This window comes from Somniosus microcephalus, chromosome 1, assembly GCF_052327205.1.
Source record: "Somniosus microcephalus isolate GS21.2 chromosome 1, FLI_Smic_1.0, whole genome shotgun sequence".
NCBI lineage: Eukaryota > Metazoa > Chordata > Chondrichthyes > Squaliformes > Somniosidae > Somniosus > Somniosus microcephalus.
The window spans coordinates 39,789,172-39,803,054 of record NC_140987.1 but is presented as its reverse complement, the minus strand read 5'-3'; the positions used below and the strand labels follow the sequence as shown (position 1 = coordinate 39,803,054).

General features: G+C 44.5%; 1 protein-coding gene across 3 annotated transcripts in view; it reads right to left on the bottom strand.

Moving 5' to 3' along the window:
* The window catches only part of wdr17 (WD repeat domain 17), a 242,168-nt gene that overhangs the window by 178,774 nt on the left and 49,511 nt on the right, over window positions 1-13,883 (bottom strand). For all 3 annotated transcript variants that reach the window (XM_085977976.1, XM_085977929.1, XM_085977981.1), the window contains 4 exons: window positions 10,867-10,995; window positions 8,496-8,679; window positions 7,896-8,126; window positions 5,159-5,410 (listed from right to left, as the gene is read on the bottom strand). In XM_085977976.1, the coding sequence (XP_085834102.1) occupies window positions 5,159-5,410; window positions 7,896-8,126; window positions 8,496-8,679; window positions 10,867-10,989 (790 nt within the window). In that variant the 5' untranslated portion in view covers window positions 10,990-10,995. The remainder of the gene's footprint in view (window positions 1-5,158; window positions 5,411-7,895; window positions 8,127-8,495; window positions 8,680-10,866; window positions 10,996-13,883) is intronic.

The following is a 13,883-nucleotide window of genomic DNA, read 5'->3' as shown; positions in this document are numbered from 1 at the left end:
GTTGGTCCAAACCAGTAAACTCTCCTCCTTGGTCTCTGTCCAAAAAACCGTTGCACAAGAGTGAATGCTGCAAAATGGCTGGCCTTTATACTGCTGGGTAAGTGCCCTTTAATTTGCGCTCCCCGCGGCCCGGCTGGCCTGTGTACCGTTCCACTTCACAGTCGCTCGGGCCGCCCGGCGCACAATGGGCCGGCGCGAGTGAAGTTCCGGTTTGGGGCGCACAAAGGGCGTTGCACTATTAAATGACGTCATGATCTGCGCGTGCAGCAGGGCGCGCGCTAAGACTTTGCGCCGGCGCTAAATGTGTCCTGAAGTTGGGGAGAGGCGCAGATCGCGCTGCGCCTGGGCGATAAGCGCCTAGCGCTCGAGATCTACTCCTCCTAAGGCGCTAACGGCTGGCGCGCCCAACTGAATTTCTAGGCCCATATATGGACACTGGCCAAACGAACTGTTGATAAGAAAAGGGTTAAAACCTCAATACTCAAAGAACAACTTTACACAGACATACTGCGAGAACAAAGGAACAGGCTTAAGACAACGTCATCTGTGTCTGAGAGGTTCCAGAAACCTAGGGCTGCGAGCTACTCGTTAAAACTATCGCCTAATATTAAGTATATTACGCTGTATGCTTAATAAATCTTGATCTATTGCTCAAACATACTGGCTGCTGCCTATTGGTGTCTTGTTCAAGAACTCAGAGATCATTAAGATCTTACACAGCCTAGATCACGTACTCAAGTCTCTGGAGTGGGACTGGAACCCATATCCTCCTGACTCAGAGGCGAACGAGCCACGGCTGACACCTAATGACTCATACGTGGGCATCAGTAGTTTTATTTTTCACTCACGTGAATTGGTAACCTACTGGGCAAAGCTAAGTTATTGTTTACTCATGCAAAAGTAATATAAATATATACATAATTAAACAGGTGGAGCCAGTAATACGAGCTGCTAGCACTTGCTCAAACACAGTGTATCCCATGTGTACTACAAGAGCCACTATGCACTGCACCCTGGAACTCTGCTCCAAAACCACTTTGCCGAGATGAGCTTCTGATCACATAACCTCGTTCTCACCAAGGCCACTTACTTCCACTGCCTTAACACCACCCAACTCCGCCCTTGCCCCAGCTCATTTGCTGCTGAAAACTTCAACCATGCCTTTGTTACCTCTAGACTTGACTATTCCAACGCTCTCCAGGCCGGCCTCCCATCTTACACCCTTACACTTGAGCGCATCTAAAACTCGACTGCCCGTGTCCTAACTCGCGCCAAGTCCCCTTTACCTAGCAGCCCTGCGCTTGCTGACCCACATTGGCTCCAGGTGTGGTAACACCTCGATTTTAAAATTCTCATCCTTGTTTTCAAATTCCTCCGTGGTGCTCTCCGCCCCCCCGCCCCCTATCTCTGTAACCTCCTCCAGCCCTACAACCCTTAGCAGTCACTGCACTTCTACAATTCTGGCCCCTTGCGCATCCCTGATTCTAATCGTTCCATCATTGGCGGCCGTGCCTTCAGCTGCATAGGCCCTAAGCTCTACAATTCCCTTCCTAAGCCTTTCTGCCCCCCTACCTCTCTCTCCTCCTTTAAAATGCTCCTTAAAGCCTACCTCTTTGACCAAGCTTTTGGTCATCTGTCCTAATGTGTGGCTCAGTGTCAAACTTTGTTTGATAACATTCGTGTTAAGCGCCTTCGAACGTTTAAGTTAAATGCACTATATAAATGCAAGCTGTTGTTGTTATTTGCCGAGCTGCCTTTAGAAGCCTCCTAAAACTCTGTCTTCAAACCACCCCCTCCTTGGTCTCCCCCTTTAAAACTTTTGATTCCGTGCTTGGTTTCCGCTTCTCCCCCTTGTGAAACACGCCGAGGAGCTCTTTAATGCGAGGAGTGCGATCTAAGCGTGAATTTTTTTTTGATTTTTACGAATGATCTTGAATGGAAATCTTGCCTGGATTTTCCATGGGGGATCCCTGGCGGATGATCAGTGGAAACCTCCCCAGAGTAAACAACTTCTCTGGGAGTTCTGCTAATGTCCTGTCGAAGTTCTGTCAGGAAATCCCCGTGGAAATTCAGGGCCTGTGTATTTTGCTTGTCGCATATCCACGGCTGACACACTTCACAGCTCACTATTACAGGCTTACTTAGTGTTACTTTGTTATAGTATCACATTGTTAAATGGCACTACTTTGGTATGGAACTACTTTGGTATGGTGTAGTTATATTGCTATGTGGCACACTGTGCACGGGCAGTGCACAGTGCAGCGTCGGACATCTTGTATCGCTCCGCACCATGTGGCAGCACTGTAACAAAGCAAGAATACAGCAAAGTAAAAGCACTAACTAAAATGAACTAAAAGTGTCTGTAATATATATAGTATAAGAACACAAGGAGACACAACACTTAGATATTATAGATATGTGAAGAGAAAAAGATTGGTGAAGTCAAGCGTAGGTCCCTTGCAGTCAGAATCAGGGGAGTTTATAATGGGGAACAAAGAAATGGAGAACCAATTAAATACATTTTTTGGTTCCGTCTTCACAAAGGAGGACACAAATAACCTCCCACAGATGTCAGGGAACATAGGGTCTGATGAAAGGGAGGAACTGAAAGAAATCAGTATTTGTAGGGAAATGGTGTTAGGGAAATTGATGGGGTTGAAGGCCGATAAATCCCCAGGGCCTGATAATCTACATCCTAGGGTACTTAAGGAAGTGGCCCTAGAAATAGTGGATGCATTGCTGGTCATCATCCAACATTCGATGGAATCTGGAACAGTACCCATGGATTGGAGGGTAGCTAATGTTACCCCACTATTCAAAAAAGGTGGTAGAGAGAAAACAGGGAATTACAGACCGGTAAGCCTGACATCGGTAGTGGGGAAAATGCTAGAGTCCATTGTAAAAGATGTAATAGCAGAGCACTTGCAAAGCAGTGACAGGATCAGACAAACTCAACATGGATTTACAAAAGGTAAATCGTGCTTGACTAATCTACAAGAATTTTTTGAGGATGTAACTGGTAAAACAGATAAGGGAGAACCAGTGGATATGGTATATTTGGACTTTCAGAAGGCTTTCGATAAGGTCCCGCATAAGAGATTAGCGTGTAAAGTTAAGGCACATGGGATTGGGAGCAAGGTATTGACTTGGATAGAGAACTGGTTGGCAGACAGAAAGCAAAGAGTTGGAATAAACGGGTCTTTTTCTGAGTGGCAGGCAGTGACTAGTGGGGTACCGCAGGGATCGGTCCTTGGACCCCAGCTATTCACAATATATATTAATGGTCTAGACAAGGGAACTAGATGTAATATCTCCAAATTTGCAGATGACACAAAGCTGGGTGGGCGTGTGTGCTGTGAGGAGGATGCCAAGAAACTCCAGGATGATTTGGACAGGTTGGGTGATTGGGCAGAAGCATGGCAGATGCAATATAACGTGGATAAATGTGAGGTTATCCACTTTGGTGGCAAAAACAGGAAGGCAGATTATTATCTGAATGGCAATAGATTGGGAGAAGGGGAAGTGCAACGAGACCTGGGTGTCCTTGTGCACCAGTCGCTGAAGGTAAGCATGCAGGTGCAGCAGGCGGTTAAGAAGGCAAATGGTATGTTGGCCTTCGTAGCGAGAGGGTTTGAGTACAGGAACAAGGATGTCTTGCTCCAGTTGTACAGGGCCTTGGTGAGACCACATCTTGAGTATTGTGTGCAGTTTTGGTTGCCTTATCTGAGGAAGGATGTTCTTGCCGTGGAAGGAGTGCAGCGAAGATTCACCAGGCTGATACCTGGGATGGCAGAATTAAGTATGAGGAGAGATTGGGTCGATTGGGCTTGTATTCGCTGGAGTTTAGAAGAATGAGAGGGGATCTCATTGAAACTTATAAAATTCTGACAGGACTGGACAGACTAGATGCAGGAAGGATGTTCCCGATGGTCGGGGAGTCCAGAACCAGGGGTCACAGTCTGAGGATAAGGGGTAGGCAATTTAGGACAGAAATGAGGAGGAATTTCTTCACCCAGAGAGTGGTGAACCTGTGGAATTCACTACCACAGAAGGCAGTAGAGGCCAATTCATTAAATATATTCAAGAAGGAGTTGGATATATTTCTTAAGGCTAAAGGGATCAAGGGGTATGGGGAGAAAGCAGGGACCGGGTACTGAATTTGGATGATCAGCCATGATCGCATTGAATGGCGGAGCAGGCTCGAGGGGCCGAATGGCCTACTCCTGCTCCTATCTTCTATGTTTCATCTTCTATGATTACATAGGATATATGGCACAGAAACAGGACATTCAGCCCAACCAGTCCATGCCGGCGTTTATGCTCCACTCGAGCCTCCTCCCGTCTTTCCTCATCTAAATCTATCAGCATAACCCTCTATGCCTTTTTCCCTCATACGCTTGTTTAGCCTCCCCTTAAATGCATCTAGATTATTCGCCTCAACCACTCCCTGTGGTAGCGAGTTCCACATTCTTACCACTCTTTGGGTAAAGAAGTTTCTTCTGAATTCCCTATTGGATTTCTTGGTGACTATCTTATATTGATGGCCTCTAGTTTTGCTCTTCCCCACAAGTAGAAACATTCTCTCTGTATTCACTCTATCAAAACCTTTCATAATTTTAAAGACCTCTATTAGGTCACCCTTCAGCCTTCTTTTTTCAAGAGAAAAGAGACCCAGCCAGTTCATCCTTTCCTGATATGTATACCCTCGCATTTCTGGTATCACCCTTGTAAATCTTCTCTGCACCCTCTCCAGTGTCTCTATATCCTTTTTATAATATGGCGACCAGAACTGTACGCAGTACTCCAAGTGTGGTCTAACCAAGGTTCGATACAGGTTTAGCATAACTTCCCTACTTTTCAATTCTATTATCCCTCGAGAAATAAACCCTAGTGCTCAGTTTGCTTTTTTTATGGCTTGTTAACCTGTGTCGCTGTTTTTAGTGATTTATGTATTTGTAATCCGAGATCCCTTTGTTCCTCTACCCCACCTAGACTCGCACCCTCCAAGTGATAAGTAACCTCCCCATTCTTCCTACCAAAATGTAAAGGCTTAATTATCTCACCCATTAAGTAAGTCATAATATATAATTACTGCAAATCAGAGAAGAATTGTTTTAGGGAGTTTTTTTGTTGTTGTTGCTGACAATTTTCTCCCCACCTCCAGTTATAAACATCCCTGGAGCAGTGGGAATCCAGGCCAAACACTGCACTGATGCTGCAGCGCTGGGGAAACTGAAGGTTGTAATGCAGGACAGCGACTCCGAGTCAACCAGCCGAATTCCATTGTGTAGATTGGCCACCAGCAGGTAGTCAGTAGAGAGCGGATCCCATTCCAGAGCTGTGATTGGATCCTCTTCATCTGTTCCCTCTAGGGATTCCGGCCTCAGCACGTGCTTCTGACTCTTGGCACCTGGTGCCCATATCAAGTTAGGGCAGAGAAAAAGTACAGGCGATTATTTCCAAGCTAGAGGAAGCATCATTTGTGTAAAAGCGAATCAGCTTGGCGTAAATATATTCCGCACGTTATCTCAACGTCACAGAAAGTTTTATGCTACACTGCTCCCCATCTTTGCACATGTATTTATCCTCGCTCCTCTCACTCGCTCATATAAATATGCATGCACTCACCCATTTATTCATAGTTGTCCACTTGTACAAACACAAAGGGGGAATGGGGTGCGGCAGGGTGACGGTGAAAAAAATAAAAGGGTGAAATTGGGTGGTGTAGGCTTACCACTGCCTCACTGCCCTAACCAAGATTGACCCCCCCAACCCCCACCGTCCCTGCCAGGACCGCCGTTGGCTAACCCCATGCAAATTTTCCTTGTGCCGCTGGTGCTATCACCGGTACCCAGGTCACCATGGCGACGGCGGCAGTAGGCCCCGGGAGCGTCAATTCACAGTTCTGAAGTAACTGAAGTAGTAGATAAGGAAATGTCCATGGATGTAGTTTATATGGACTTTCATAAGAGGAAAATCCAGCCCACAACATTTAATTATATATATATATATACATATATATATATAAATTGGTTGCACATGTCACTCCGCTATTTAAGAATGGCGAGAGAGGGAAAACATGGAATTATAGACCTAACTTCTGTTGTCAGGAAATTGCTAGCGTCTATAATTAAGGATAGGGTGACTGAACACCTTGAAAATTTTCAACTGATCAGAGAGAGCCAGCATGGATTTGTGAAAGGTAGGTCATGCCTGACAAACCTGATTGAATTTTTTGAAGAGGTGACTAAAGTAGTGGACAGGGGAATGTCTATGGATGTTGTTTATATGGACTTCCAGAAGGCATTTGATAAAGTTCCACATTAGAGACTGTTATCTAAGGTAGAAGCCCACAGAATTGAGGGCAAATTATTGACCTGGTTAGGAAATTGGCTGACCGGCAGGAGACAGAGAGTAGGGATAATGGGTAGGTACTCAAATTGGCAGGATGTGACTAGTGGTGTCCCGCAGGGATCCTAGTTGGGGCCCCGACTACTCACAATATTTATTAACGACTTAGATGATGGTATAGAAAGTCATATATCCAAATTTGCCGATGACACAAAGATAGGCAGCATTGTAGGCAGTGTAGATGAAAGCATAAAATTACAAAGGGATATTGATAGATTAAGTGAATGGGCAAAACTGTGGCAAATGGATTTCAATGTAAGCAAATGTGAGGTCATCTACTTTGGACCTAAAAAGGATAGAACAGGGTACTTTCTAAATGGTGAAAAGCTAAAACCAGTGGATGTCCAAAGAGACTTGGGGGTTCAGGTACATAGATCATTAAAATGTCATGAACAGGTACAGAAAATAATAAAAAAGGCTAATGGAATGCTGGTCTTTATATCTAGAGGACTAGAGTATGAGGGGGTAGAAGTTATGCTGCAGCTGTACAAAACCCTGGTTAGATGACACCTGGAGTACTGTGAGCAGTTCTAGGCACCACACCTTAGGAAGGATATATTGGCCTTGGAGGGAGTGCAGCGTAGGTTTACCAGAATGATACCCGGACTTCAAGGGTTAAGTTACATAGAAACATAGAAGATAGGAGCAGGAGTAGGCCATTCGGCCCCTCGAGCCTGCTCCGCCATTCAATGAGATCATGGCTGATCATCCAAATTCAGTACCCTGTCCCTGCCTTCTCCCCATATCCCTTGATCCCTTTAGCCTTAAGAAATATATCCAACTCTTTTTTGAATATATTTAATAAACTGGCCTCCACCGCCCTCTGTGGCAGAGAATTCCACAGGTTCACCACTCTCTGGGTGAAGAAATTCCTCATCTCAGTCCTAAATGGCTTACCCCTTATCCTTAGACTATGACCCCTGGTTCTGGACTCCCCGGCCATCAGAAACATCCTTCCTGCATCTAGTCTGTCCAGGCCTGACAGAATTACGAGGCGAGAGTACACAAATTAGGGTTGTATTCATTAGAACTTAGAAGGTTAAGGGGCGATCTGATTGAAGTTTTCAGGATATTAAGAGGAACAGATAGGGTAGATAGAGAGAAACTATTTCCGCTGGTTGGGGATTCTCAGACTAAGGGGCGTGTTCTAAAAATTAGAGCCAAACCTTTTAGTAGTGAAATTAGGAAACACTTCTACACACAAAGGGTGGTAGGAATTTGGAACGCTCCTCCGCAAAGGTCAATTGATGCTAGATCTGAGATTGATAGCTTTTTGTTAACCAAAGGTATTAAGGGATATGGGCCAAAGGCTGCTATATGGAGTTAAGTCGCAGATCAGCCATGATCTCATTGAATGGTAGAACAGGCTCAAGGGGCTGAATGGCCTACTCCTGTTCCTATGGTTAACAATCAAGGTATCTTGTAACTATACTAAACCAGCTACATATTGTTGGCTGTATGGTACAGTAATCACAGAGACCTACCAGGCTGAAAGATAGACAGGCTCCCATCTGTGTGTCCAAATACCACCTTTCCTTTCTTTCTAGGATGCCACCTAAAAAGGCAGATGTCTGACAGGAAGCTATGTGCCTCCTTATGTACTGCTACCCCACAGTCTGGTCCAGAGATAGTCCAGATGTACAGTGGACCTCGATGAGAGACAAATGCCACTGCCTCACCTGAATTCCAACACCAACTAAGGGAAGCGGGAATCCCTGGAGAGAAAGAAAAAACAAGTTAGTCGGAGGGTTAAAATAGATTCAGACATTCACAGAAACCTACAGCACCGAAGGAGGCCATTTGGCCCATTGTGCCTGTGCTAGCTCTTTGAATGAGCAGTCGTGCTTAGTCTCACATCCCCGCTTTTTTGTCCGTAACCCTGTAAGTTGATCATCTTAGGTCTTTGCGAAACCTTAGCTAACATCACTACACTGCTGCATATAGTGGAACTTTGAATTAAAATGTTAACCTCCAAAGTCTCAGAGTATTTCTCGAAACAATATTCTGTATCCTGACACTATAAGAATATATATTCAGCCTGTCACTCAGCAGCGAGTACAATTAGAGTGTAAAGGGTATTGTACCTTTTGTGTTGTCTAGTCTTGCTACCACTTTTTGTTCTGCCACATTCCAAATGATAACGAGGTTGTCGGCACTGGCGCTGGCAAACATGTCCGGGTTGTGAGGACACCAGGAGATAGCCGTGATGGTCTTCTTGTGTTCCGACATGATTGCGTGAAGCTTGAATTCATTGTACCGGTGATCAAGCTGAATCAGACAACACAGCAAAATTAGAATGCGGCTTTTAGTGGGAATAGTTAAGGGCTCATTTAGAATTTCATGATTCCAGGTTTCATTTCCTTGCCCATTTTTTTGGGGGGGGGCATAAGTATTTGGGTAAATGCAAATTCTGGATCTAGCATAAAAAATTTTGCAACTGAAGAAGCACAGCCTCACTGCCGACAAATCAGACGCCCCTCCAATAACATTATTGGGGATTAAAGAGCTGTATCTCCCACTCAAGGTTGCATAACACTCACTAACTGAATTATCAAGGATTAGAAAGACAGAGCCCAGCACTGCTAGGTACCAGCACCACCACCTGGAAACTATACAGTTCCCCAACAAAACCACCAAGAATTAAATATTTACATCAAGACCCCATTTCTATTCCTTGCACACAGTAAGACATGGCATGTGGTAAGTGTAGCATGCTTGGGAAGAAAAAGGTGACTTTGGACCTATGGTTCCCAATGCTCTCCACCACTAGGGTTTTTCCCCTTGTCATGTCTGGGTCTGTTTTAGACTGATTGATAGAGATTAATTAGTCAACAACTCCATTATTATTGCACCAGGCAACTACCAGGATGGTAGAAGACGAATTAGATGGACCTTGGTCTTTTTACGTCTAAAAATTCCCATGTCCCTAGGTCATCAAGGAATAGACAGATATCTAAAGAAAGAAGAAAGGAAGACTTGCATTTATACAGCACCTTTCACGACCACCAGACGTCTCGAAGCGCTTTACAGTCAATGAAGTACTTTTGGAGTGTAGTCACTGTTGTAATGTGGGAAACGCGGCAGCCAATTTGTGCACAGCAAGCTCTCACAAACAGCAATGTGATAATGACCAGATAATCTGTTTTAGTGATGTTGGTTGAGGGATAAATATTGGTCAGGACACCGGGGATAACTCCCCTGCTCTTCTTCGAAATAGTGCCATGGGATCTTTTACGTCCACCTGAGAGAGCAGACGGGGCCTCGGTTTAATGTCTCATCCGAAAGACGGCACCTCTGACAGTGCAGCTCTCCCTCAGCAGTGCACTGGAGTATCAGCCTAGCTTTATGTTGACTAGCTTGAGGCTAGATCCCACCTCCTAACTAATTAACTTAACCACCTCACCACCACGATATTATCCCGCTCGAGGTCACTTTGATACATCATAACCACAAAGCTATACCAACCTCTTTATTCTGTTAGCAGGGATTGGATCACTAGTTGCCGCTAGACTACAGTGGATCAGTCCAAAATTTTAAAGCAAAGAAACTATTACTGTGACTCTAGACACTGCCATCTCATGAGAGGATGGGTAGGAGTCTGCTATCATGGAGACAATTTAGAAGCCAGGAAAATAGGCTACCTCTGCAGTGGGTACATCCTCATTCTTTGAATAAAGTTATCCTTTATATACAAGATTGTTATTCCAGTCAGTAAATAGGAGAAACTACAAGGGCAATTTTCTTTCAAGACTTCACAATGTCACATTGCTACGTGACGTTTGTTTCCATTCTGCACAGACTGATAATCTAGGAAGATAGGAATTTCAGCCGCAAAATTAAGAACCAATCCTTAGTTTTGCCCAAAATGTAAGCAAACCCACTTAGTACAGAAAATAAGGCTTTGCAGGCTGAAAATATGGAGCAACAGTGTATCAGCCAGTGGCTCAGTTGGTAGCACCCTTGCCTCTGAGAATGTTGTGGGTTCAAGTCCCACTCCAGAGATTTAAACACAAAAAGCTAGGCTGACACTCCAGTCCAGTGCAGTGCTGAGGGAGTGTAGCACTGTCGGAGGTGCCGTCTTTCGGATGGAACGTTAAATCGAGGCCCCATCTGCTCTCTCAGGTGGATGTAAAAGATCCCATGGCACTATTCAAAGAAGAGCAGAGGCGTTCTCCCCGGTGTCCTGGCCAATATTTATCCCTCAATCAACATCACTAGCAAAAAAAAACAGATTATCTGGTCATTGTCACATTGCCTTGTTTGTGGGAGCTTGCTGTGTGCAAATTGGCTGCTGTGTTTCCTACATTACAACAGTGACTACACTTCAGAAAGTACTTCATTGGCTGTCAAGCACTTTGAGACACCCGGTGGTCGTGAAAGGCGCTATGTAAATGCAAGTCTTTCGTTTTCAACAGGTACGTTTTCTAGCCCACTTAACCGTAGCATTTAGCTTACCTGGTAAACATAAATAGCCAGTGTAGCACAATATGCAAATCTGTCTCCACTGGCAACACAAACATCTTTGTTCCATGGCTGACAGCCAGCAGCCAAAAGTCCGACCTGTTTAACCTGTGACATCTTCACCTGTGAACATATGATCCATGTGTTAATAAAAATTGAAACTAGCTCAAATATTTTAGTTAATAATTGATAACAATTTCTGGTGTTGGTCATTTTATTGAAAAATAAAGGTGCAGTTTTCTCGCAGGCCACGAGATGCTTATCCAACAGGAAGGAAGGAAGGCAAACCAACTCAGGTCACACTTCATCGACCCTATAGAGTAACTCCGAGGAAAATTGGAGAGATGTGTAATATACCATTGCCCAGCTAAGAGGTAACCTGTTCATAAGACTCTGACATAAGAACATAAGAAATAGGAGCAGGAGTAGGTCAATCGGCCCCTCGAGCCTGCTCCGCCATTCAATAAGATCATGGCTGATCTGATCCTAACCGCCAATCTACTATCACAGAACCATCTCCTGAATCTAACAGAATTAGACACATGAAATAGGAGCAGGATCGGGCTACACGGCCCCTGGGCCCGCTCCGCTTCCCACAGGGCCATGACCGATCCGAACCTGGACTCATGTCCAAATTCCTGCCCGCTCCCCATAACCCTTTATTCCCTTTACTTCTAGGAAACTGTCTATTTCTGTTTTAAATTTATGTAATGATGTAGCTTCTACAGCTTTTTGGGGCAGCATATTCCATGGACCTACCACCCTCTGAGTGAAGTAGTTCCTCCTCATCTCAGTTTTGAAAGAGCAGCCCCTTATTCTAAGACTATGCCCCCTAGTTCTAGTTTCACCCATCATCGGGAACATCCTCCCTGCATCCACCCGATCCAACCCCTTCACAATCTTATATGTTTCAATAAGATTGCCTCTCATTCTTCTGAACTCTAATGAGTAGAGTCCCAATCTACTCAACCTCTCCTCATATGTCCATCCCCTCATCCCCGGGATTAACCGAGTGAACCTTCTTTGTACTGATTCGAGAGCAAGTATGTCTTTTCTTAAGTATGGACACCAAAACTGTATGCAGTATTCCAGGTGCGGTCTCACCAATACCTTGTACAACTGAAGCAATACCTCCCTATTTTTATATTCTATCCCCCTAGCAATGAAAGCCAACATTCCATTGGCCTTCTTAATCACTTGCTGCACCTGCATACTAACCTTTGAGTTTCTTGCACCAGGACCCCCAGATCCCTTTGTACTTCAGGACTTTCCAGTTTCTTGCCATTAAGATAATAACTTGCTCTACGATTTTTCCTGCCAAAGTGCATAACCTCACACTTTCCAGTATTGTATTCCATCTGCCAAATCTCTGCCCACTTACTTAGCCTGTCTATGTCCCCTTGCAGGTTTATTATGTCCTCCTCACTCACTACTTTCCCTCCCATCTTAGTATCATCTGCAAACTTTGATATGTTACACTCGGTCCCCTCCTCCAAATCGTTAATATAGATTGTAAAGAGTTGGGGACCCAGCACTGACCCCTGTGGAACACCACTAGTTACTGATTGCCAGTCCGAGAATGAACCATTTATCCCATCCTGGACTCATCCTTTCATTTTCTCTTGCTCCTCATGGGGAACTACTTCACCCTGAAATCTGGAAATCACGGAGGGATTTGAAATTCCCCTGAGAGTTACTTTTAGTGCCTGATTAACACATTCGCATCAAACTCCTTTTACACATTTCGGTGAATAAACATCTTCCTTGACATACGGCACAAAGGAACTTGACAGAAAGGCATTGCCCAGTCTGCTGAAATAGTGTACAGAGGGATTTCAATCCCTATTTGGGAAATTATATCCACAATACCATTCAACAGCACAATATATCTTAGTTACTCAATTTGCTGCGTGACATGTTCATTGTAGAATTGCACAATTTTACGCCTGCGGGTCTCTACTGCAGCAATGCCTACTTCAGTGTGCGGAACAGGCCAGTAAGAAAGTAAAATCATGGGTCATTTTCATTCTTTTCCTCTATTTTCTCTTTTCTTCTTTTGAAGGTGGTACTGGGGTGTCATTCCATCAATACTTCCAGTTCCTTGCCAGAGTCTTACCTCAATTCGTACATGAACCTAGTTGGTGAGTGCGAGCATTTTGTTCAGGACTAGACAGACTAGATGCAGGAGGGAAAATAATGGGACTCAAGGCAGGATAAATCACCTGGACCTGATGGCTTACATCCTAGGGTCTTGAGGGAAGTGGCGGTAGGGATTGTGGATGCATTGGTAATAATTTTCCAAAACTCCCTGGAATCAGCAAAGGTCCCAGCAGACTGGAAAACTGCTAATGTAACGCCCTTATTTAAAAAGGGCAGTAGACAGAAGGCTGAAAACTATAGACCGGTTAGCCTAACATCTGTGGTAGGTAAAATATTGGAGTCCATTATTAAGGAGACAGTAACAGGACATTTGGATAATCATAATTTAATAGGACAAAGTCAGCATGGTTTTATGAAGGGGAAGTCATGTTTGACAAATTTGCTGGAGTTCTTTGAGGAAGTAACATATAGGGTGGATAAAGGGGGACCAGTGGACGTAGTGTATTTAGACTTCCAATAGGCATTTGACAAGGTGCCACACAAAAGATTATTGCTTAAGATAAAAAATCACGGGATTGGGGGTAATATTCTGGCAAGGATAGAGGATTGGCTATCTAACAGAAAGCAGAGAGTTGGGATAAATGGTTCATTCTCAGACTGGCAATCAGTAACGAGTGGTGTTCCGCAGGGGTCAGTGCTGGGTCCCCAACTCTTTACAATCTATATTAACGATTTGGAGGAGGGGACCGAGTGTAACATATCAAAGTTTGCAGATGATACTAAGCTGGGAGGGAAAGTAGTGAGTGAGGAGGACATAAAAAACCTGCAAGGGGACATAGACAGGCTAAGTGGGCAGAGATTTGGCAGATGGAATACAATACTGGAAAGTGTGAGGTTATGCACTTTGGCAG